The sequence below is a fragment of the Nansenia antarctica genome (assembly GCF_963989245.1).
Source record: "Nansenia antarctica genome assembly, chromosome: 14".
Taxonomy (NCBI): domain Eukaryota; kingdom Metazoa; phylum Chordata; class Actinopteri; order Argentiniformes; family Microstomatidae; genus Nansenia; species Nansenia antarctica.
Window position 1 is genome coordinate 6,364,913 of NC_137684.1, and position 21,439 is coordinate 6,386,351.

Sequence of the window (21,439 nt, forward strand, 5' to 3'; positions counted from 1 at the left end):
CCCCCAACAGCACCACCACCCTGTTGTACCACGTCACATGCTAGAGAGTGTGTGTCTGTGTGTGTGTGTGTGTGTGTGTGTGTGTGTGTGTGTGTGTGTGTGTGTGTGCGGAGTGATCTGGAGACGCAGCTGCATCCTTGGCCCCCCTGGCCCCCCTCCACTCTGCAGCCAAGGCCAGGCCCCCCCCAGCACATCATGTGCTGCCCTGCACCACCAGGGACTGGGTCATTACTGGGTTGAAAGGGCTCTTCTAACACGAGACAGGGGTGTGTGTGTGTGTGTGTGTGTGTGTGTGTGTGTGTGTGTGTGTGTGTGTGTACTGAGGCACTATTGGGCCCGTCTAGTACTTGGTTTTCCTGTCGCCCCCTCACTTTACTGGCTGAGTGAAGGGGTCAATCAATCGATCAATCAATCAATCAATCAATCAATCATTCAATCAATAAGTCAATCAATGAATCACATTTATTTCTACAGCGCTTTTCGCAAGAACGGTTTTGTCACAGACCCAACATAAATAACATGAACAATATAAACAATAACTCAACCTCCCGACCGTAGTAGACCCTCAAAAAGCAATCAGGCAAAAACTCCCCCAGTGGGGGAAAAAACCTTGAGAGGAACCAGGGTCAGAGGGGGGACCCTTCCTCTTCTGGCCGGTCAGGAGATATCATTCTATTTATACAGCCGACTGAAACTGGAATGTGGCGTGGTGCAAACGTTCATTTCCGTGTGGCAGGGAGGCAGGACAGGGGAGGGGGGTCCCGAGTGGCAGGGATGCAGGGCAGGGGAGGGGGGTCCCGAGCCTCTCAGACTCCAGGAAACTGGAGTCTGGTTTTGAAGAACGGCCACTCAGCCGGAGAAACAGGAAGAAGACGACACAGGGTCAGTCAGTGGGCAGTGTCTACACGCAACGGTTTCTGATCGGCACTAGGAAAGATCTGACAGTCTCAAACACTGGAGTGGACTCTGAGAAAGACTGGAGTGGACTCTGAGAAAGACTGGAGTGGACTCTGAGAAAGACTGGAGTGGACTCTGAGAAAGACTGGAGTGGACTCTGAGAAAGACTGGAGTGGACTCTGAGAAAGACTGGAGTGGACTCTGAGAAAGACTGGAGTGGACTCTGAGAAAGACTGGAGTGGACTCTGAGAAAGACTGGAGTGGACTCTGAGAAAGACTGGGGTGGACTCTGAGAAAGACTGGGCTGGACTCTGAGAAAGACTGGAGTGGACTCTGAGAAAGACTGGAGTGGACTCTGAGAAAGACTGGAGTGGACTCTGAGAAAGACTGGGGTGGACTCTGAGAAAGACTGGAGTGGACTCTGAGAAAGACTGGAGTGGACTCTGAGAAAGACTGGAGTGGACTCTGAGAAAGACTGGAGTGGACTCTGAGAAAGACTGGAGTGGACTCTGAGAAAGACTGGAGTGGACTCTGAGAAAGACTGGGCTGGACTCTAATCACCTGTTTCAGACAGCTCTAAAAGATGTACTGGGTTCAGGTCAACACTGGAGACATGTGCTTGTTATTGTGTGCTCTGAATGGTGATGACAGGCGGGAGATTTGGTCATTTAAAGGTAATTGGTTGCGTCCACGGAGGAGAAGACTTTATTTGGATGGCCCTGACCCTTATTTCTCTGTTTCCCATCTCTTCTCCACCTCTCTCTCTATCTCCCTGCTCTTCCCCTTTCCTTCCCCTCGCTCTCTCCCTCTCTCTCCTCCCTCCCCCTCTCCTTCCCTCTCTCTCTCTCTCTCTCCCTCGACTCCTTGCCCCACTCCTCCCCAATCTCCTTCCCTTCTCTCTCTCTCCCCCCTCTCCTTCCCTCTCTCTTTATTTCCTCTCTCCTCCCCTCTTTCCTCCCCTCTCTCTCTCTCCCTCCCCCTCTCTACCTCACTCTCTCCCCTCTAGTCGGAGTCCAGGATGTTCAACGGGTTGGAGAAGGAATGCCCCTCCCCCACAGAGAAGCTTGCCAGGAAGGAGTCACTCAAGGTACACTTCACTTCCTGTCCGTGTCCCACCCCGCTTCCTTGTCTGAAAAAAGCATTGGAGGAGAACATCTGAGAGGAGGAAGCTAGCTTGAATAGGAAGCGAGTCAAGGATGCGAGTCAAGGACGCCAGGAATCCGGTTTGGAATCCGGGAAAGGGCACGATGAGAGGATGATGTTTAGACGAGGTCAAATTAGTTATTTTAATTCTACTTCTATGACATACAAACTAGTCAATTAAAAACTAGTAAAAACAGAACAATGTTTTCTAGCATTTCTGTAGCTGGGGGGTTGCAATGATAGTCAGTGTGTCTGCATGTTGTGCGTTTGACTATACCGCCCCCTAGTGGATATCTGATGACCTGGTTGTTTCAATGATTTGCTTGTAAAGTACCAGTCCCAATGACGACTAATCCTGATCTCTCTTTCTCTCTCTCTGTCTTTCTCTCTTTCTCTCTGTCTCTGTCTCTCTGTCTCTGTCTCTGTCTCTCTGTCTCTGTCTCTCTGTCTCTGTCTCTTTCTCTCTGTCTCTGTCTCTGTCTCTGTCTCTCTCTGTCTCTCTGTCTCTGTCTCTCTGTCTCTGTCTCTGTCTCTGTCTCTCTGTCTCTGTCTCTCTGTCTCTGTCTCTGTCTCTGTCTCTGTCTCTCTGTCTCTGTCTCTGTCTCTGTCTCTGTCTCTGTCTCTGTCTCTGTCTCTGTCTCTCTCTCTCTCTCTCTCTGTGCTGCAGGTCCAAAAGCAGAATTACAGACAGGAGAAGAAGCGGGCAGCCAAAGAACTGTTCACTGCTCTGAAGGACCCGAGTGTGGTCATCATGTCTGACTGGCTAAAGGTATAAGGATCCAGCATAAAGAATGCTTATTATTAATTTCTTCCGTCTTATTAATTTTCATCCATTTCATAGTATTTCATAACTTCTGTTCTCAAAACATATGTCAAGTAGAATAGAAAAAACAACAGATTATACTGTATACATCCCACTCATCCTGTCAAAAGAAAATGTGTTTTCTAGAAATTCTAAATACTTTATAATGAATAAATGCTTTATAATTCTAGTTGTATATATTTTTTAACAGCCTTATGCTGGGTTACCAAGTCTATAATTCCGTGGCATTGACTTTCTCCCCGTCCCTCCCTCCCTCCCTCCCTATGCAGATCCGTGGCTCTCTGAAGGGGTGGACCAAGCTGTGGTGTGCTCTGAAGCCCGGGGTGCTCCTGGTCTATAAGACCCCCAAGTCGGACCACTGGGTGGGCACCATCCTGCTCAACGCCTGCAAGCTGATCGAGAGGCCCTCCAAGAAGGACGGCTTCTGCTTCAAGCTCTACCACCCCTTGGACAAGTCCATCTGGGCCGTCAAGGTCCGTCACAGAGCTCCTAGTCAGGCAGGAGACTGAATGACAGGCTGGTGTCTGCTAACCCATCTGGTTGAAGTCCCTCGAATTTGTACAAATGTGGCTATGGTTAGGTTTAAGGTTTTGGTTAAGGGTTAGGTTAAGGGTTTGGTTAAGGTTAGGTTTAATGGTTTAGGTTAGGTTTAAGGGTTTGGTTAAGGTTAGGTTTAAGGGGGCGCTTAGGTGGCGTAGCGGGTTGGGCGCTGACCATGTGACCGCAGGGTCCCCGGTTCGATTCCGGCCGGGGACATATCCTGCATGTCATCCCTTCTCTCTCTCTCACCCATCCTTCCTGTCTAAATCTTCACTGTAACTGTCAATAGGGATGAAAAATAAATATATATTTTTAAAAGGGTTAAGGGTTTAGGTCAGGGTTTGGTTAAGGTTAGGTTTAAGGGTTACGGTTAGGGTTTAGGTTTAAGGGTTTGGTTTGGAGGTAGAACTGGGAGGACAGGCTCATTGTGATGCATGGAATGGAATGAGGAAAGATATCAAACACACGTGTCCTCCGATTTCTACCTCCACCAGCCTCCCCTGGGTTAGGGTAAGGGTTATCCAATGTAGCACCTGGTGCCTATTATTCACAAGCTTTATGTTCTATAGAAACATAACTTAAATCATATGAGATGGGTTAGGGTTAGGCCATGGAATTCCAGAACACTCACCACCTGTGTTCTATGTGGTGTTTACCTAGCAACACTACTTTGATTGGCTACAAAATGAAGCATCATCATTTATGCATTTTTGGTGAATAATGACACCCTTGGCACTCTGGAATGTTGACAATTTCGGTGACGTTATTAACCCCATAATTAATCGGTGGCGAGCATGAGATCACATGATAAAGAACATTCAGTGAAGAGCAGGTTTTTTTTGTCCAATGTTTTTGTTACATGGATATGGATTTTTTTTTGTTATATGGATGTGCACATATTTGCCGCTATTAAAAGACGCAGCATAGTGATGTTTTCAAATGTTCAGTGTGACCGTAAACACTTAAAACCTCACGTTTCACCTCTAAACCTTTAATTTAATTTACTGCCCAAACTGACAAACCAAACATAAGTGATATTAGCTAGCTGTATTCAATCGTTTTTTCAATGCTAGCGTGAACAGTATTATTGACATAGTTAATTTCAGGCTGTGAGTTAATTGATAACATATTGATTGTGATGAAGGGAGGTTGTAACCGGTGGTAACTGGTCTCCTCGGTGTCTCCAGGGTCCTAAAGGAGAGAATGTGGGCTCCATCACCCAGCCTCTGCCCAGCAACTACCTGATCTTCAGAGCAGCCTCCGAATCAGACGGTGAGGCTTCTGGATAAACAGCTTCATTACAAAACAATATCCACTTGCTGTATTTTCTGTTATCATTCATCATCAACATGGCTGCTGTCATTTCAAATGTACCACAAATAGTTCTTATGTGACAGCTATCATTTTGTGTGCTTTTGAAAGTGGTGGATTTGGTGTTAAACTTTTGAGACATTTTGTATGTGTTTTCGAGTGTTACTAGAAAAAGAAACCAAAAAATCTTAATTCTTCCTTCTACCATTATGACTGCCATGGCCCCTGGCCCGAGCTTAGATTACTTTTTCCTGCTATGACCGATGGACAGATGATTCACTTACTTTGACTTAGTATTTGTTCTAAGTCGCTTTGGATAAAGGCGTCTGCTAAATGCCAAAAATGTAAATGTAAATGTAAAAATATGAATGTAAATGTAAATTCAAGTGGTTAAAGGGAGACTCTGGGACGTGACATCATAGCAAAACAAGCTGGACGACGCTGCCAGAGACTTAAAAAAACGGAGACACAGTTAGAATAGAGAATAGAGCATGTTGTGACAGAGCAAGTTGAATGTGCTTCTCGCATAAATGGACTGACTTATATATAGCACCTTATTCCAAAGCGCTTTACAATAGCCTCTCATTCACCCAATCACACACACATTCACACACCAATCCGGCCAGTCCGTTTTGGGGTTCAGTGTCTTGCCCAGGGACATCTCGACATGTAGCCAGCCAGGGTTCGAAGCGCTGATCTGCCGACCTTGCGATCATTGGACACTGGCTCTACCTCCTGCGCCACAGCCGCCCCCTTATGTCACGCCTTATTACGCATGCACTCTTATGTCAGAGGGCAGTGTGACGAGTGGACGCTCTTGTTCGCTACAGTATCTTTGATGAAAGTTCTGTTTGATGAAAAGTCTGTTTTCACGGGCCGTGACGTCATATCCCCGAGTCTACCTTTACGGTATTACGTCACGTCGTTCATGAACCTAGTTTGTGTCTGTGAGTTGTGCCCTTGTGAGGCCTAGACTGAGGGGCGGCTGTGGTTCAGGAAGCGTCTAACGATGCAAGGTCGCCAGATCGGTGGTTCGAACCCCGGCTGGCCACGTGCCGAGGTGTCCTTGGGCAAGACGCTGAACCCCAAATTGCTCCCAATGAGCAAACGCCTTGCATGGTAGCTAGTATTAGTTCACGCGGTAGTGTGTGAATGGGTAAATGTGAGGCCATTGTAAAGCGCTTTGGAATAAGGCGCTATATATAATATATATATAATATATATAGTATATATAAGTGCAGTCCGAGTGACGGCCGTGTCTCCCTCCAGGCCGGTGTTGGATGGACGCTCTGGAGCTGGCCCTGAGCTGCTCCAGCCTCTACAAGCTGACGGCCAAGGCCGGCCGGGACGGAGACATCAGCACCTCCTCAGAGTCCTCCCACATCCTCCACCTGCTGCAGGCCACGGCCCTCAGCGAGGCAGAGCTACTGCAGTGAGTAACACACACACACACACACACACACACACACGCACACACACACACAGGTTACTGCCCTCAGCGACACAGAGCTAATGCAGTGAGTAGCACATTGAACAAAATCAACTCATCTTTTTCCTGTGCTGCACAAAGGTTATGTGACACAAACATAATTATAAGGTACAGTGCAAAGTTTTCAGACCCCTTCACTTTTTCTATTTGAGTGAGTGTGTGTGTGTGTGTGTGTGTGTGTGTGTGTGTGTGTGTGTGTGTGTGTGTGTGTGTGTGTGGTAGCTGATGTCTCTCTATCTGGGTGGTGTAAGGTTCGCATTCCTCTCCTCTCTTCCTGCTCCTCTGTCTGTCACGTGATCTATTGGGGCTGTTGTGATTGGCTGAGAGAGCAGCAGTGTGAAATGGGATGGCCAGAGGGAGATTCCTTGTAATAGACTGAATTTAAAATGGATTAAATTAAAATAATTTGCCATCAATCCACACACAATACCTCAGAATGACAAAAGCGAAAACATTTTTTTTGAAATGTAAGTACATTTATTATAATTGACAGTGTTTCCCCTACCATTGCCTTGGGAGGGTGGGCCGCCCCCCCAACGGAACCCCCCGTCCCCCCAAGAAAGAGGAATTATTACAGACGTAGACACCAAACATCTGACAAGCAGGCTTTTAAACGCACCCAACCCGAATCTGGCGAGTGGCAAGCCCATGGGCTTGTATTATACAGTATAAGCTTATATATAAGTATTATTTTACTTAAAGTAGATATACAATCTTTCTTATTCTGGTAGGATTGGGCTCTATGGTAATACCATAATGGTATATTTACAGTACATGGACAGTGGATTGAAGCATTTTTATACATACCATTTTTTTCAGGTGAGAGAGTAAAGTCAAAATGACATTATCTGACTGCATTGCCCACAGCAATCCAATATTCAATTATAATTATGTTATAAATTGATATGGATCAATTTATACCTCTTATTAGATTATAAATACTCTGGTTGTTATGTTTGCCTTTTGGTGGACAGCAAAAGAGGGAGAGAGGAGGATAGAGAGGGAGAGAAGGAGAGAGAGCAGGATGGTGTCGGCACACCAGAGAGAGAGAGCAAGAACCAGGTGAGAAAGTGGACAGGTAGTCAAGACCACAAACAGTAAGTAAGTAGCCTTGAGAACCGATGGTTCTCCAGCCTAATGGCCCATAGGGCAGGAGCCTATCTCCTGTTTCCGTAGCGTGAGGCGGCTTAATGTACAAGTTAGTACACCCCCTGGACATGACGCTGGTATGTCGCAGGGTCTTACCCCTGGGGGGGGGGTCCATGCCACGGTCCATGCCACCCCCCCAAGGCAGCAAACCTAGGGGAAACACTGATTGAAATACAGAAATTCTTGAAAAAATGCTGATTTGCAATATGTCAGTTCAAGGCATTTTCTTTTAGGGACCAACTCGCTTGCGCTTGCCATCTGTTTTTCGAATTCTCCCTTCTGACGAGAAGCTGTCAACGTGACACACGATTATGATCTCTTATAAATAGTTTTTTTTTTTACTGGTTATTTATTTGACAAATTACATTGTTTACAAAAAAGTTTTGTCTTCACTTCCATACCATCTTTATCCACACAGACAGTGATGCTGGACAAACACTCTTAAGGCGTTTATACATATGCTACATTGCGCAGCAGAATATATTTTATGACGGTGTTGAAACAGACACCATTGCTTTTTTCAAATACCCCGGGATACCGTATTACCGCCCAACCCTAGTGTAGGACAAATTAAAGGAGTAATAAATATGATTAAAATATATTCAAGTTTTTCCATACTTGTTTTTCCATACTTACTTAAAGTCCAAAACTAACCGACTTTGTAATTATGTGTACGGTACTTATTCAAAGTATACTTTAATTGTATTTTAGTTTACTTATAAAAAAGGATACTTTATTGTCATACACTTAAATGTGTACTTTAGCATACTTATAAAATAGTATACTTGTATTTCAAAGATTCATACATCTCAGATAATCTATTATAAGTATACCTACATGTGAATTACTGTAAGAGGGTCCGAATATATGCTAAAAACCTACATTATTTATAATTTAAGTATATTTAATACATCTTAAAAACAATTGAATATGGCTCATTTTAGTATCCTTTAATATACATAAGTATATTTAAACTCAAGTATACTAGAAATAGAATACTTAAGTATAATTAAAGTATATCATTTTTTCACATGGGTATGTCCTCCAAGAATAATTGTATCATAGCAATTGATTATGTAATAGTAATGGTTCTTGAATATAATTGGTATAAAAATGGTAAAAGTGTCAACACCTAAGAGAGTACAAGTTGGAAGAAAATCAAACACATTAACACATGGAATATGCAACAGCTACCATAAACATGTTTACAGCGTGTAGTTCGGGTTTTGACCAAGTGCATTAAAGACATGCAGGTGTTACACCTTAATCAACCCCAACTAAACAGCTGTTATGAGGAGCTGTCACGTTTGCACCCAGGTGGCGTGCAGAACAGATGAGGCGAGATGCAGGAGTAGGATTAAAAAAGAAAGGCTCTCTTTATTTGAGGAAGCGGGAGTAATTAACCGCACAATAAACGATGAAACAAAAGAGGAGAAAGCTTAGTCTCCGATAACTGCTTAAATAATAAAAAGTCAATTAAATAACTAAACAAAAGGGGAGAGGGCTTAATCTCCCCAAAACGCCGTCAATTAGAACAAGGCAAGGCAATGCACTTTACACAACAGTCTTTCAATACATAGATTCCATGCAGGCGAGGAACGATAAGGCTCTCGAAAGACACACACACACACACACACACACACACACACACACACACACACACACACACACACACACACACACACTCACGTAACGTACAGCGAACAACCGACAAAGAGGGAAGACACAGAGGGATATAAATAGCCTAAGACAAGGCATTCACACCAGGTAACAATCACAGTAATTAGGACAGACAAAAAGACATACATACCCACCAGGAGACGCCAAAGGGCCTTTAGCTCAACCAATAGAGCGACCCCCCAAACCTTACACACAGCCTTGTGTTTCTTTGGCGGGAACCCGTAACACTAGGACAGCCGTGCCTATATCACCTACTCTTAGCGCCGCCTCAGGGGTCAAATGACCGTAGTCTTTACAATGAGAAGCTGCTACTTACACACAAAGACCACTAATTGGCACCTCTTGTAAATTAGCCTGCCTCCTACACAGAAAAACTGCAAAAAAGCTTTATACTAGCTTATCCTGATTTTTGATGATGATTTTGAAAATGTAAGGATACTGGGTGGTAGAAAGCACATATCTAGGAAAAGTCACCCATGACTGTTCTAGTGTTAACCTAAGTGACGCCTGTCTTCTGTGAGGAAAGTTAACATCAGGCGAAAGTCATGGTCACTGCCGGTGACCATGACTTTGGTTCGTTTTTCTCCAAAAGTTTCTTGATGAAGATGGCCTTTAGTATCAGATTTGTGCTCTCGCACACTTTTTCCGGAGGGTTGGTTGTTTGATGTTTCCAGGTCCCCCCCCGAAGCATCGGGTGATAGTTGCGGAAGTCATCCCAGGTTCTGAACGTCAACAACATGGGGATGTTGTGAAAGAACATCTCTGGATTTCGAATCACCTCTGAGAACAGTATTGCCACCGTCGCTGCAGCGTCATGAGCGTTGTGCACATGTCTCAGAGGTTTCCCATTGATTACCTTCCAGAGAAGATCAGAGCACTGACTCTTAAAATCACTACTTAGACTTGTGTCTAACTTGTCATAAGTGACCCTACTTTCGTTGTACCCAAGTTTATTTAGGCTTTTAGTCTCCCGGTTTACCCGATACTGTGGAACTGCATACATGTTGTCAGGCATTAGCTGTACAATGAAATCGCCTACAGCGATATAGACTGGATCTGGACCCAAACTCCTCCTCGTTTCCTGCCATCTCTTATAGAGAACTAAAATAGTCCTGGCATACTGAGCAAAACTGTTGATTTTTATTGCCATTATTGAATCGTAATTATCTCCTTCTATTTCATTGTCTTGACTCATTGCCTCAATTTCTGTAATCAAAGTTTCTTTTGTCCATGATGTCCACTGGATGTCTATACTGTAGTTATTAGTAGTTATTATTCCAATGCATTGTTCGAGTGTATCACCTCTCGGAAGACGTTTAATCTCATCCTTTTCACATCTGCATTCAAAGTGAATGACACCGGGTTTACTTTCTTGTGAGTCTTGTGACTCTTGCGACTCTTGAGAACTTGATAGGAACGTCCTCCATTTCGTTTTCGTTCCTCTGGGCCTGGTTGCCTGGTTCATCTGGTTATAGTTCAATTCAATCTCAACAGTAAATTGTGTTGTATTTTTTCTCTGTGGAGAGATGCAGTAAAGGTGTTTTCTTTTCTTTTTTTTTACACTTTCATTCACTTTTCTTTACTACAGTAAAATACAGATTCAACATTTTGTTGGTATTCACTCCAGGAATAGGAATAAAAGATAGAAAACTAGTCATATCTTAGCTGTTATTTACCTTTGTTCTTGTCCTTGTCCTGTAAGTCTGAATGCCTGCTCTGTTCACCTCAGACATCTCTTCTGCTTGTTGATTGAAGTTTGACTGTTGGAGTTGTTGGATATGAACCATAGAAGTTATGCGCCTCCCTAGAAAACTGTTGTCATTGGTTCTAGGTGAAACAAGTACAAGACAGGAAATAAAAAGCCACACACGGTATATGAATGCTCCCCAGGACCCCCCACTGTGGTGCTGATACATCATAGAACATACAGTCCCCTCCATACGTATTAGATAGAGGAAGCATGTTGTTTTCTTTTTAGGTTGGAGCATAGTGCTCAAAGAAGACAAAATGCTTCCTCTTTCCAATACTTATGGAGGGCACTGTGTGTCATACTCGGGCAGAGGACTGAATACAACACAACTTGGTGTAAAACGGGAGAAGGATATATTTCTTACCGTTAACGTTCCCTGTCTTCTTCCTGAATCGAAGATGTGGATGAAAATAATATTTTCTTCCTACAAAATGATTTGCCTCCCGCAAAGATTAAAATACCGGACTGACCGGATTACTGACGTGTTGAGAGGGTGTTTCGAAAGACTTGTATTGTGAGTTGGATGGCTTGTTGTTTCTTAAAGGCAAGGCAAGTTAATTTGTATAAAACACATTTCATACAACAGGGGCAATTCAGTGCTTTACATACAGCATTAAAACATACAGCAAAAGGAGGATAATAAGAACATGTAAATGACAAGAATAGATACATATAGAAAATAAATAGGAATAAAAGTGTGTGTGTGTGTGTATGTGTGTGTGTGTGTGTGTGTGTGTGTGTGTGTGTGTGTGTGTCTGTGTGTGTGTGTGTGTGTGTGTGTGTGTGTGTGTGTATGTGTGTGTGTGTGTGTGTGTGTGTGTGTGTCTCGATCAAATTTCAGGACCCTCCTTTCATGACTTTTCCTAGATATGTGCGTTCTACCACCCAGTATCCTTACATTTTCTAAATCACTTCAGGATAAGCTAGTATTTTTATTTATTTTTTTTATTTTACCTTTAAAAAAAGACAATTAAGAACAAAATTATTATTTACAATGCCGTCCTGCAATAAGGGGAAAGGGGAGGGGGGCTGAAAGATAAAACATGTTAAAAACAAAGCACAATAAGCATTAAACACATGCATGTAACACAAACAATACAACAAAAGCACTAACGGACATCAAGAATGGAATACAACAGTAAGCACAAAAAGCAGACAGGCAACACAAGACAATACAATACAACAAAACGCACTGGGACACAGCCAAAAAGCAGACAGGCAACACAAGACAATACAATACAACAAAACGCACTGGGACACAGCCAAGCAAACACAACAATACAGCAGTAAGCACTGATACACAGTCAGGAAAGACAATAATACAACAATAAGCGCTGGGACACAACCAATCAACACAGCGATACAACATGGACACTAAGACAGCCAGTAAACAAACCAATACAACGATACACACTGAGACACAGTCAAGCAAACATAAATACGGTACAACAATAACCACTGAGACACAGCCACCAAATACAACAACAGCAATAAGCACTTACGAAACAGGCCAACAAACATTAGAAAACAGTATTAACATTAACACAGAAAAGCTTAAAAGCAGAGAATGAGCAGACATGAGCGTATGGGGGCATAAAAACAAGTGCAGGTGGACAGAGGGGGTGTGTAAAGGGAATGAATACAAGTGCTGCCCTACAGAGAAGAGAAGCATGTGCAGGAATCAGTGAGGGTGTCTGAAATAGTGAGTCTGAAGGCAGAGAGGGAGATGAGTTTATCCGGTTTGAGGGTTTTTTGCAGAGCATTCCAGTCAGAGGGGGCAGCAAACTGGAATGATGCACGGCCAAGGGAAGTGGTGGATTTGGGAATTTTTAGTTGGATGTGGAGTGAGGATCGGGTGTTGCGAGTGACAGGCAGAGGGTGAAGCAGGAGACACAGATAGGGGGGTGATAGGTGGAGGAGGGTTTTATAGATGAGGGTGAGCCAGTGCATGTGACGGCGGGTGTGAAGGGAGGGCCAGTTGACCAGGGAGTAAAGAGTGCAGTGGTGGGTACTGTAGGGGGCGTTAGTGGCGAACCGGATGGCGGAGTGATACAGTGTGTCGAGCGTGGAGAGTGTAGCTTTGCATGCAGACCTGTAGATTGTATCGCCGTAGTCGAGCATGGGGAGAATGGTCATTTGAATGAGGGTGTGTTTAGCGGATGAAGTGAAGGAGTGACGGTTTCTATAGAGAAAGCCAAGTTTGGCCTTAATCTTGGTCTGTAGTTTTGAGATGTGGTCTGAGAAAGATAGTGAGCTGTCTAACCAAATTCCCAGGTATTTATACACCGTGACCTGCTCCAGGATAGCTCCCTCACAGGTGGTAATGATGGGGGCTGGGGGGGGTGGTGCCTTTACGGTTGAACCACATGAACTTGGTCTTGGAAGTGTTAAGGGACAGTTTGAGGTGGGTGAAGGCCTGTTGGATCTGGACGAAGCTATCCTGGAGAGTTGTTAGTACAGAGTCAGGGGAGGGACCAGTGGCATAGAGAATAGTGTCGTCAGCATATAAGTGAATGAGTGAATTTCCAGCAGCCAGGGGGATATTGTTGATGTATATAGAGAACAGAGTGGGACCAAGTATGGAACCTTGAGGGACACCCTTGGTGACTGGGAGGGGGTGAGAGAGAAGGTTTTCAAACCTCACACGTTGCACCTGGTGAGAGAGGTAATGAGAAAACCAGGTTAGTGAGTGGTTAGTAACCCCGATGCTACTCAGTCTGTTCAGTAGAGTGGGATGGTCAACGGTGTCAAAAGCCTTTGCCAAATCAATAAATATTGCCGCACAGTGCTGCTTAGCATCTAACGCAGAAGTGATGTCGTTGAGTACCTTTAGGGTTGCTGGAACACAACCGTACCCTGCGCGAAAGCCAGACTGCGCCCCAGAAAGTAAGTTATACACATGCAGATGAGTAGTGAGTTGTTTGTTGACAAGTTTCTCAAATAACTTAGACAGACAGGGCAGGATGGAAATGGGCCTATAACAATTTGGGTCAGCCTTGTCACCACCTTTAAACAGTGGGAGCACAATCGCTTCTTTCCACTCGGCAGGTAAACTGGCTGAAAGAAGGGAGAGGTTCAACAGGTCTGTTAGGGGGGCTGCGATGATGGGGGCGGCAGTTTTAATAAAGAACGCCGCCAGCTCGTCTGACCCGGCAGCTTTTTTGGGGTCCAGAGAGGTCAGTTCCTTTAGGACCTCACCTACTGAGACAGGCCTGAGGGAAAAACTGTGAGCGGGGGGGAAGGGGCTAGGAGGGCAAACAGGACTGGAGGGTGAGTGTAGCAGGGGAGTGGGGCTTGGAGGCAAAGGGCTCGTTGGAATAGGAGCGGGGTTAGGAGGACCTGAAACAAGACCAGAATTTGTAAAGTGACGGTTAAAAATGTCAGCCATCAGACTTTTATCTGTGACTACAAGGTTGTCTACATTAAGTGACACAGGCAGGGTCAAAGGTTTGTTCTCCAGTTCTCTCACTGTTTTCCAAAAGGCGTTGGGGTCTGAGCCACAAGCTGTGAACTTCTCCTTATAGTAGCCAGTTTTGGCTTGTCTCACAGCTTGTGTAGCCTTATTGCGGAGCTGACGGAACAAGAGTATGAAGCTATTTTGCAGTTTTTCTGTGTAGGAAACAGGCTAATTCACAAGCGGCCAACTAGTGGTCATTGTGTGTAAATGGCAGGTTAGCATTTTAAAATAGGCTGTTCTAGTGTTAAGTCCTCCATTAGAGACCCCTCTCCCCTGTAAGCCCCTCCCCTTTTGACCCCCCTCCCTGGAAATCTCCCTCTGGCCATCCCTCTTCACGCTGCTGCTCTCTCGGCCAATCACAGCAGCCCCAATAGATCACGTGACAGACAGAGGAGCAGGAAGAGAGGAGGGGAATGTGAACCTTACACCACCCAGATAGAGAGACATCTGCTACGCAGCAGCCACACACACACTCACTCAAAACACACACACACACACACACACACACACACACACACTCACACACACACTGAGGAAGCAGGGGCGGCAGAGAGAACAGGAAAACAAACCCTTACGCTTCAGCCGCTGGTTCCTGAACACAGAAACAAACACATACTCTGTCTCATTCAGAGGAGATAAAAGGAGAGGAGAGAGAGAGAGAGAGAGAGGAGGAGGAGAAGAAAAAGAGAGAAAGCGCCTGTGGAAGGATTTATAAATAGCTTGTTTTTGTGGTGTGGTTTTCGGGACCTGGTGTGAGGTAAGAGAAGCTCTGCTTGGGTGTGTCAGCTGGACGGAGCTCAACCAACACAATGTGCTTTTACTGAGCTGTCTCTTTCACTTCTAGGGTATTGACTCAACCAATCAAATGTAGGTTTACTGCTCCTTCTCAGTGGGTGGGCTGTGTGCAAAACAGACATGTATGTGCAAACTATGTGAGTGGACCATCTGTGTCTAAGTGTGCATTATGACAGTGTGTGAGTGTGTGTGTGTGTGTGTGGGTGGGTGGGTGGGTGGGTGTGTGTGTGTGTGTGTGTGTGTGTGTGTGTGTGTGTGTGTGTGTGTGTGTGTGAGTGAGTGGCTCTCTAGTGGACACAAAGGTCTGTTGCCTCCTAATGGCTGTTAGATTAAAGATGTGACGTTTCCTTTCAGAAGTCTTCCTGCCCCCCCCCCCTTTATCCCCCCTCTCTCTATCCCCCCAACCCTCTATCCCCCCTCTCTCTCTCTCTCCCTCCCTTCCATCCATCTCTCTCTCTGTCTCTCCCTCCCTTCCATCCATCTCTCTCTCTGTCTCTCCCTCCCTTCCATCCATCTCTCTCTCTGTCTCTCCCTCCCTTCCATCCATCTCTCTCTGTCTCTCCCTCCCTTCCATCCATCTCTCTCTCTTGCTCTCTCTCTCACTCTCCATCCCCTCCCTCTCTCTCTCTATCCTCTCTCACTATCCCCCACCCCTTTATCCTAATCTTCTCTCTCTATCCTCTCTCTCTCTGTCTCTCTCTCTATCTCTCTATCTCTCCCTCTCTCTCCTCTCTCTCTCTCTCTTCTCTCTCTCTCTCTCTCTCTCTCTCGATCCTCTCTCTCTCTCTAATCTCTCTTTCTCTCTCTCTTCTCTTCCCCCCCCCCCTCCTGTCGCCGCTGGCCTGATTTTCTGGTTTCTCTTCTTCTCTGTTCTACAGTATGTCAGATATGTTGGCTGGGAGACACACTGGCAGCTCTAGGCATGTGGAATGCTGGCAATATTGTAGGGTCGAAGATGACGCATTTCCATTTTAATTAGTTATGTCTTGGGCTGTGTGTGTGTGTGTGTGTGTGTGTGTGTGTGTGTGTGTGTGTGTGTGTGTGTGTCAGTGTGTGTATGAGTGGGTGTGTGTATGAGTGAGTGTGTGTGTGTGTGTGTGCGGGTGCGTGTGTCATGTGTGTCATCCTCAGTGTGTGAACTTTGACAATGACAGGCAGACCGCTTGAAGGTGGGGTGTGTGTGTGTGTGTGTGTGTGTGTGTGTGGGGGGGGGGGTCGATGTGGTTACTTAGGCAACCAGGTTGGGGAGACATAGTGCGTCATAGTGGTGATGTCGTCAGTAGAGGTGTACTGTAAGACAGATATTAATAACATCTCATCAGTATTCTCCTCTCGTCTCCTATGAGCTGGGCCAGGCAGAAACTGCTAAGGCCAAATGAATATGGATGAAGGGGTTTAAAAATAGAACGCATCCATAGGGATGCCTTCAAATGGGATCTAATACAGCTACAAAATAGAGGCGGCTATATTTGCGTTTGATACCATTCCTCAATTCTTTCGATGAGCTCGTCCTCCGATGTCTACCTCCACCAGCCTCCCTTGGTAGAGGCAGTTGTGTTGATAGAAAATGCAAACAACTCTGTGAAGGTAGTGGTTGGCCCCAGAGTGTTATTACTAACAAGCTCTTTGGTAACAAGGGGTACTTATGGTACCTTCTTGGTAAGGACAGAACCTGATATTAAATGGTACTTACTACTTAGTGGTACTTGAGTCAGTGAATCTAAAGCCTGGTACACACAAAGATTTTCTAAATCTTAACAGATTTTTTATCTGAGAGAGACCCCACACCCACACATGAAGATAAAAAATCATGGATTGAACAGTTTTTATCATATTGTGTGTGGTGTGCTCCGGTATTCCCAATACTGCACACCACATACATAAAGATCTGTCCTACGACGGTCTGGAGTCTCGTCCCCCAAGCCAGAAATCTCATGTGATCAGGGTAGTAGTACCCTGACTGACCTGTACGAGGCAGCCATGTGCGACAGGGCAAATAAAGTGCAGAAGAACAAAAAGAAGAAGTCGCGTCAGTCAGCTCGCTTCTTGATTGGCTACATTCCATTCCACGTCACAATCGGACTCGCGAGTTGTCAGTTTTGCCCACACACAAGAGGACTTTTGATCGTAAATATTGAACACGTTTAATATTTACGATCGTCGGCACCGACCATTTTCCGGGCACATTGTCGGGAGAAATGAACTCTTAACACACCTCACACCACAGTATAATCTGGTAGCATAATCGTTAGAGCCATCCGATAATCAGGTGTTTGCTGTCCTTGGTCGAAAGGGGGGAAATCGGGCTTTAAATTAAACAGCAAGCGTGACTAATAACACATTTACCTAGTACCTTTCTATGTACTTGGTTAATACTAGACTGTAAAATAAAGGGTTTTCTAGGACTGTATTCTGACTGGCCAATGATGAGTCGTTTACGTGTGTGTCACATTAGAGAAATCCAGAAATAGATCGAAATGACCTGACAGACCTGACCCACTCCCATGAGAAAAAAGCGAATGTTGCTAAACTTCGAGGGCCTTAACCTGAGGATTGTGTGATCTAATGAGATTTTAAAATATATCATATTTTTTTTTAAATGGTGGTAGGATAATAATAAAGAAAAGATGAATATTGTATCATGAACCGTACAATGAACACTTACGACGACATTTGATGGAAATAATTACAGACAAAACATTGCATCTCTGCAGCATCTCTTTAACCCTTCTGTGTGTGTGTGTGTGTGTGTGTGTGTGTGTGTGTGTGTGTGTGTTCCTCCTGGGTCAGGTTGAATGCGTCGCTGCTGGAGAACCATCACATGGAGAATGACCGCTACTCGGAGAAGTCGGAGCACGAGGCCCACGAGGACTGGGACGCCGTCGCCAACGACAACGGCGGGCGGCTGACGGAGGGGAGCGACATGGACCAATCAGACGAGCTCTCCCCGGGGCTCCAGGCCACCGCCTACGTGGAGCAGAGTCAGGAGGAGATGGCTGAGGTGAGACACCGCGGCCGCGAAAAACCCCAGAGGAAGAAGTGTGTGTGTGTGTGTGTGTGTGTGTGTGTGATCCCCCATTGAAAGTGTGATTCAGTCTAGGACTAAGCTTAACCCGTGTCCAGCCTTAGCAGACCATGTGTGAGACCCTAGCCCCAAGATGACTCAGCTGTAGTGTATGTGAGGCCCTAACTACCCCCCTGCCCCCCCCCCCCCCCCAGGCTGGGGAGGCCTCCCAGGTGGAGACGGTGTCGGAGGAGAACAAGGGTCTGATCTGGACCCTGCTGAAGCAGCTGCGGCCCGGCATGGACCTGTCCAAGGTGGTGCTGCCCACCTTCATCCTGGAGCCCCGCTCCTTCCTGGACAAGCTGTCTGACTACTACTACCACGCCAACCTGCTGTCTGAGTCAGTACTACACTGTTATTACACTGTTACTACACTGTTATTACTCCATTATTACTACTACTATTACTATTACGACACTATTACTATTAATACTACTATTACTACACTATTATTACACTATTACTATCACTGTTACTATTACTATCACTATTACCTGTACTACATGATTAATTTTACCTTAGCACTATTAGTAGCAGAACTAATAATGCCAAACTAATGCCCCCCTCCCTCCCTCCCTCCCTCCCCCAGGGCCGTGTTGGAGGAGAGTCCATACAGTCGGATCAAGCAGGTCCTGCGCTGGTACCTGTCTGGCTTCTACAAGAAGCCCAAGGTAACCATCTCCTCTGAGGGGTGGTTGTGTAGTACTTCATCCTGTAGTGAGCCCTGTAGCCCTCTCTCATAGCAGGTTGGGCTGGGGGGCGTTAGCATAGCATCAACTCACCAAATGCCAAAGCGTTCCGGAACACTCGCCACCTAGACTGTTTTCTATGTGGTGTTTACCTAGCAACAACACTTTGATTGGCTAAAAAAAAGATGAAATCATAATCATAATTTAGCCATTTTTTAGAGAATGAAGTCCTTGGCCCTCTAGTATGTTGACAGTTTGGGCAACGTTGTTCTCTAATAGTTGAGTTAAGGTTGGTATCTCTTGAGTTAAGTTTGAGTTCAGGTGTTACGTCCCCAAATATTACCCGGGGATGAGGGGAGTAACAATAAAATAGAACCGGGGGATAAGAACAAGAGGTGACAGGAGAATATAGAAATAAAACAAGATTTATTGCATAACTGGCAAAAAATAAACAGGTTTCCGTGAAACTCTTTAACTAAAAACGACTTTCTATAAACTAGGAGAAAGTGAATGAATATTAATAAGCAATGTAAAGTCAATTCGATTAGATTGAGCGATTGAGCACAGGTGTGCTCACTCAGGCCGTCACCATGGCGACAGGCAGGGAGGAAGGACAATCACCTGGGGAGAAACACAGGAAACAAACAAAACACACCAACTGCCACCGAGCCTCAGCAGGGCAGGTTCAGCAGGTTCCTCTGTCTGGCACCCAGGGTGGGGGGGCACACCTGCACCTGTGTGTTTGGAGGTTAACAGTCAGCTGTGTGTGTGTGTGTGTGTGTGTTTATTACAGTATCCTGTGTGTGTGTGTGTTTATTACAGCATCCTGTGTGTGTGTGTGTTTATTACAGTATCCTGTGTGTGTGTGTGTGTGTGTGTTTATTACAGTATCCTGTGTGTGTGTGTTTATTACAGTATCCTGTGTGTGTGTGTGTGTGTTTATTACAGTATCCTGTGTGTGTGTGTGTGTGTGTTTATTACAGCATCCTGTGTGTGTGTGTGTGTGTGTGTTTATTACAGCATCCTGTGTGTGTGTGTGTGTGTTTATTACAGCATCCTGTGTGTGTGTGTGTGTGTTTATTACAGCATCCTGTGTGTGTATTACACAGGGTTGGTCTTAAAAAGCCTTAAAGTCTAAAATCCAGCATTCCAATTTATAAGGCCTAAAAAGGTCTCACATTTCAGTTATACGGTCAAAAAATGAGGTGGTAGGTCTTAAAAATGAGATCCTGCAAGGACATCAGTCTGTCCACATCTATTACGCGGAAATTAAACAAGCTGGAACTCAAAAAATGCCAATTCGCTTCCTTTTTTGTCTGTATGGCAGTGAAATCCCTCATTTCATCACCTCGAGGATGACAAAAAGCTATCATATGGTGTCGCGAATAGGTCTAAAATTCTATCCCAAAAATCTAAAAGGTCTTAAATTTGATGTGTTGAAACGTGTAGGAACCCTGATTACAGTATCCTGTGTGTGTATGTGTGTGTATTACAGTATCCTGTGTGTGTATGTGTGTGTATTACAGTATCCTGTGTGTGTATGTGTGTGTATTACAGTATCCTGTGTGTGTGTGTTGTAGGGTCTGAAGAAGCCGTACAACCCTATCCTAGGGGAGACCTTCCGCTGCTGCTGGCTCAACCCACAGACAGACAGCTGTACCTTCTACATCGCAGAGCAGGTGAGAACACACACACACACACACACACACACACACACACACGCACACACACACTCAGACTCTCAGACCAGAGCAGGTGTCATTGACCCTATGTACCTGTCTGTCTGTGAACCCTCATAAAATCCCAACAGCGTTGCCCATATCAACCACTTACCCCTACGTTAATGCTTTGATACACACACTTCGGCCCGGTTTCATAGACAAGGCTTAAGCCTAGGCCAGAATTAAATCACAATCAAATCTCCACTGAGGCTTTAGTCCAGGATTAGGCTTAATCTGCGTCCATGAAACCAGCCCTTGGAGAAGGTGTTTGTACCTTAAACACAGACCCGTCCTCACACTCTGACTCACCACTGTCCTCCATTAACGCTCCTCTCCCCCTCCCTCTCAGGTGTCTCACCACCCGCCCATCTCTGCCTTCTACATCTGCAACAAGAAGGACGGCTTCTGCATCAGTGGCAGCATCCTGGCCAAGTCCAAGTTCTACGGTACACCAGCTCTATAAGGACACCGCATACATGGCCTAGATTTCAGGCTTTTTTCTTCCATATACTATCTGTATCATGTGAGAGATAATATGCGTCAATGTCATTATGTGTCATTGTGTACTAATCTAGACTGTGTCTTCAATGTCTTCACCTGATATGTTTCTGGAGTTGAGCCTAGATTGTGATAGTGTCCCCCTCATAGATAATGACTATATGTCCTCATAGATAATGACTATATGTCCTCATATATAATGACTATATGTCCTCATAGATAATGACTATATGTCCCCATAGATAATGACTATATGTCCGCATAGATAATACTATATGTCCTCATAGATAATGACTATATGTCCCCATAGATAATGACTGTATGTCCCCATAGATAATACTATATGTCCTCATAGATAATGACTGTATGTCCTCATAGATAATGACTATATGTCCTCATAGATAATGACTATATGTCCTCATAGATAATGACT

At 45.0% G+C, this 21,439-nt stretch overlaps 1 protein-coding gene across 1 annotated transcript in view; it reads left to right on the forward strand.

Annotated features, from left to right (window-relative positions):
- The window catches only part of osbpl5 (oxysterol binding protein-like 5), a 70,809-nt gene that overhangs the window by 36,338 nt on the left and 13,032 nt on the right, over positions 1–21,439 (forward strand). The window contains exons 4-13 of the mRNA XM_080545074.1: positions 1,904–1,984; positions 2,708–2,809; positions 3,133–3,336; positions 4,591–4,675; positions 5,984–6,146; positions 17,825–18,035; positions 18,254–18,438; positions 18,688–18,769; positions 20,368–20,466; positions 20,858–20,954. Of these exons, the coding sequence (XP_080401200.1) occupies positions 1,904–1,984; positions 2,708–2,809; positions 3,133–3,336; positions 4,591–4,675; positions 5,984–6,146; positions 17,825–18,035; positions 18,254–18,438; positions 18,688–18,769; positions 20,368–20,466; positions 20,858–20,954 (1,309 nt within the window). The remainder of the gene's footprint in view (positions 1–1,903; positions 1,985–2,707; positions 2,810–3,132; positions 3,337–4,590; positions 4,676–5,983; positions 6,147–17,824; positions 18,036–18,253; positions 18,439–18,687; positions 18,770–20,367; positions 20,467–20,857; positions 20,955–21,439) is intronic.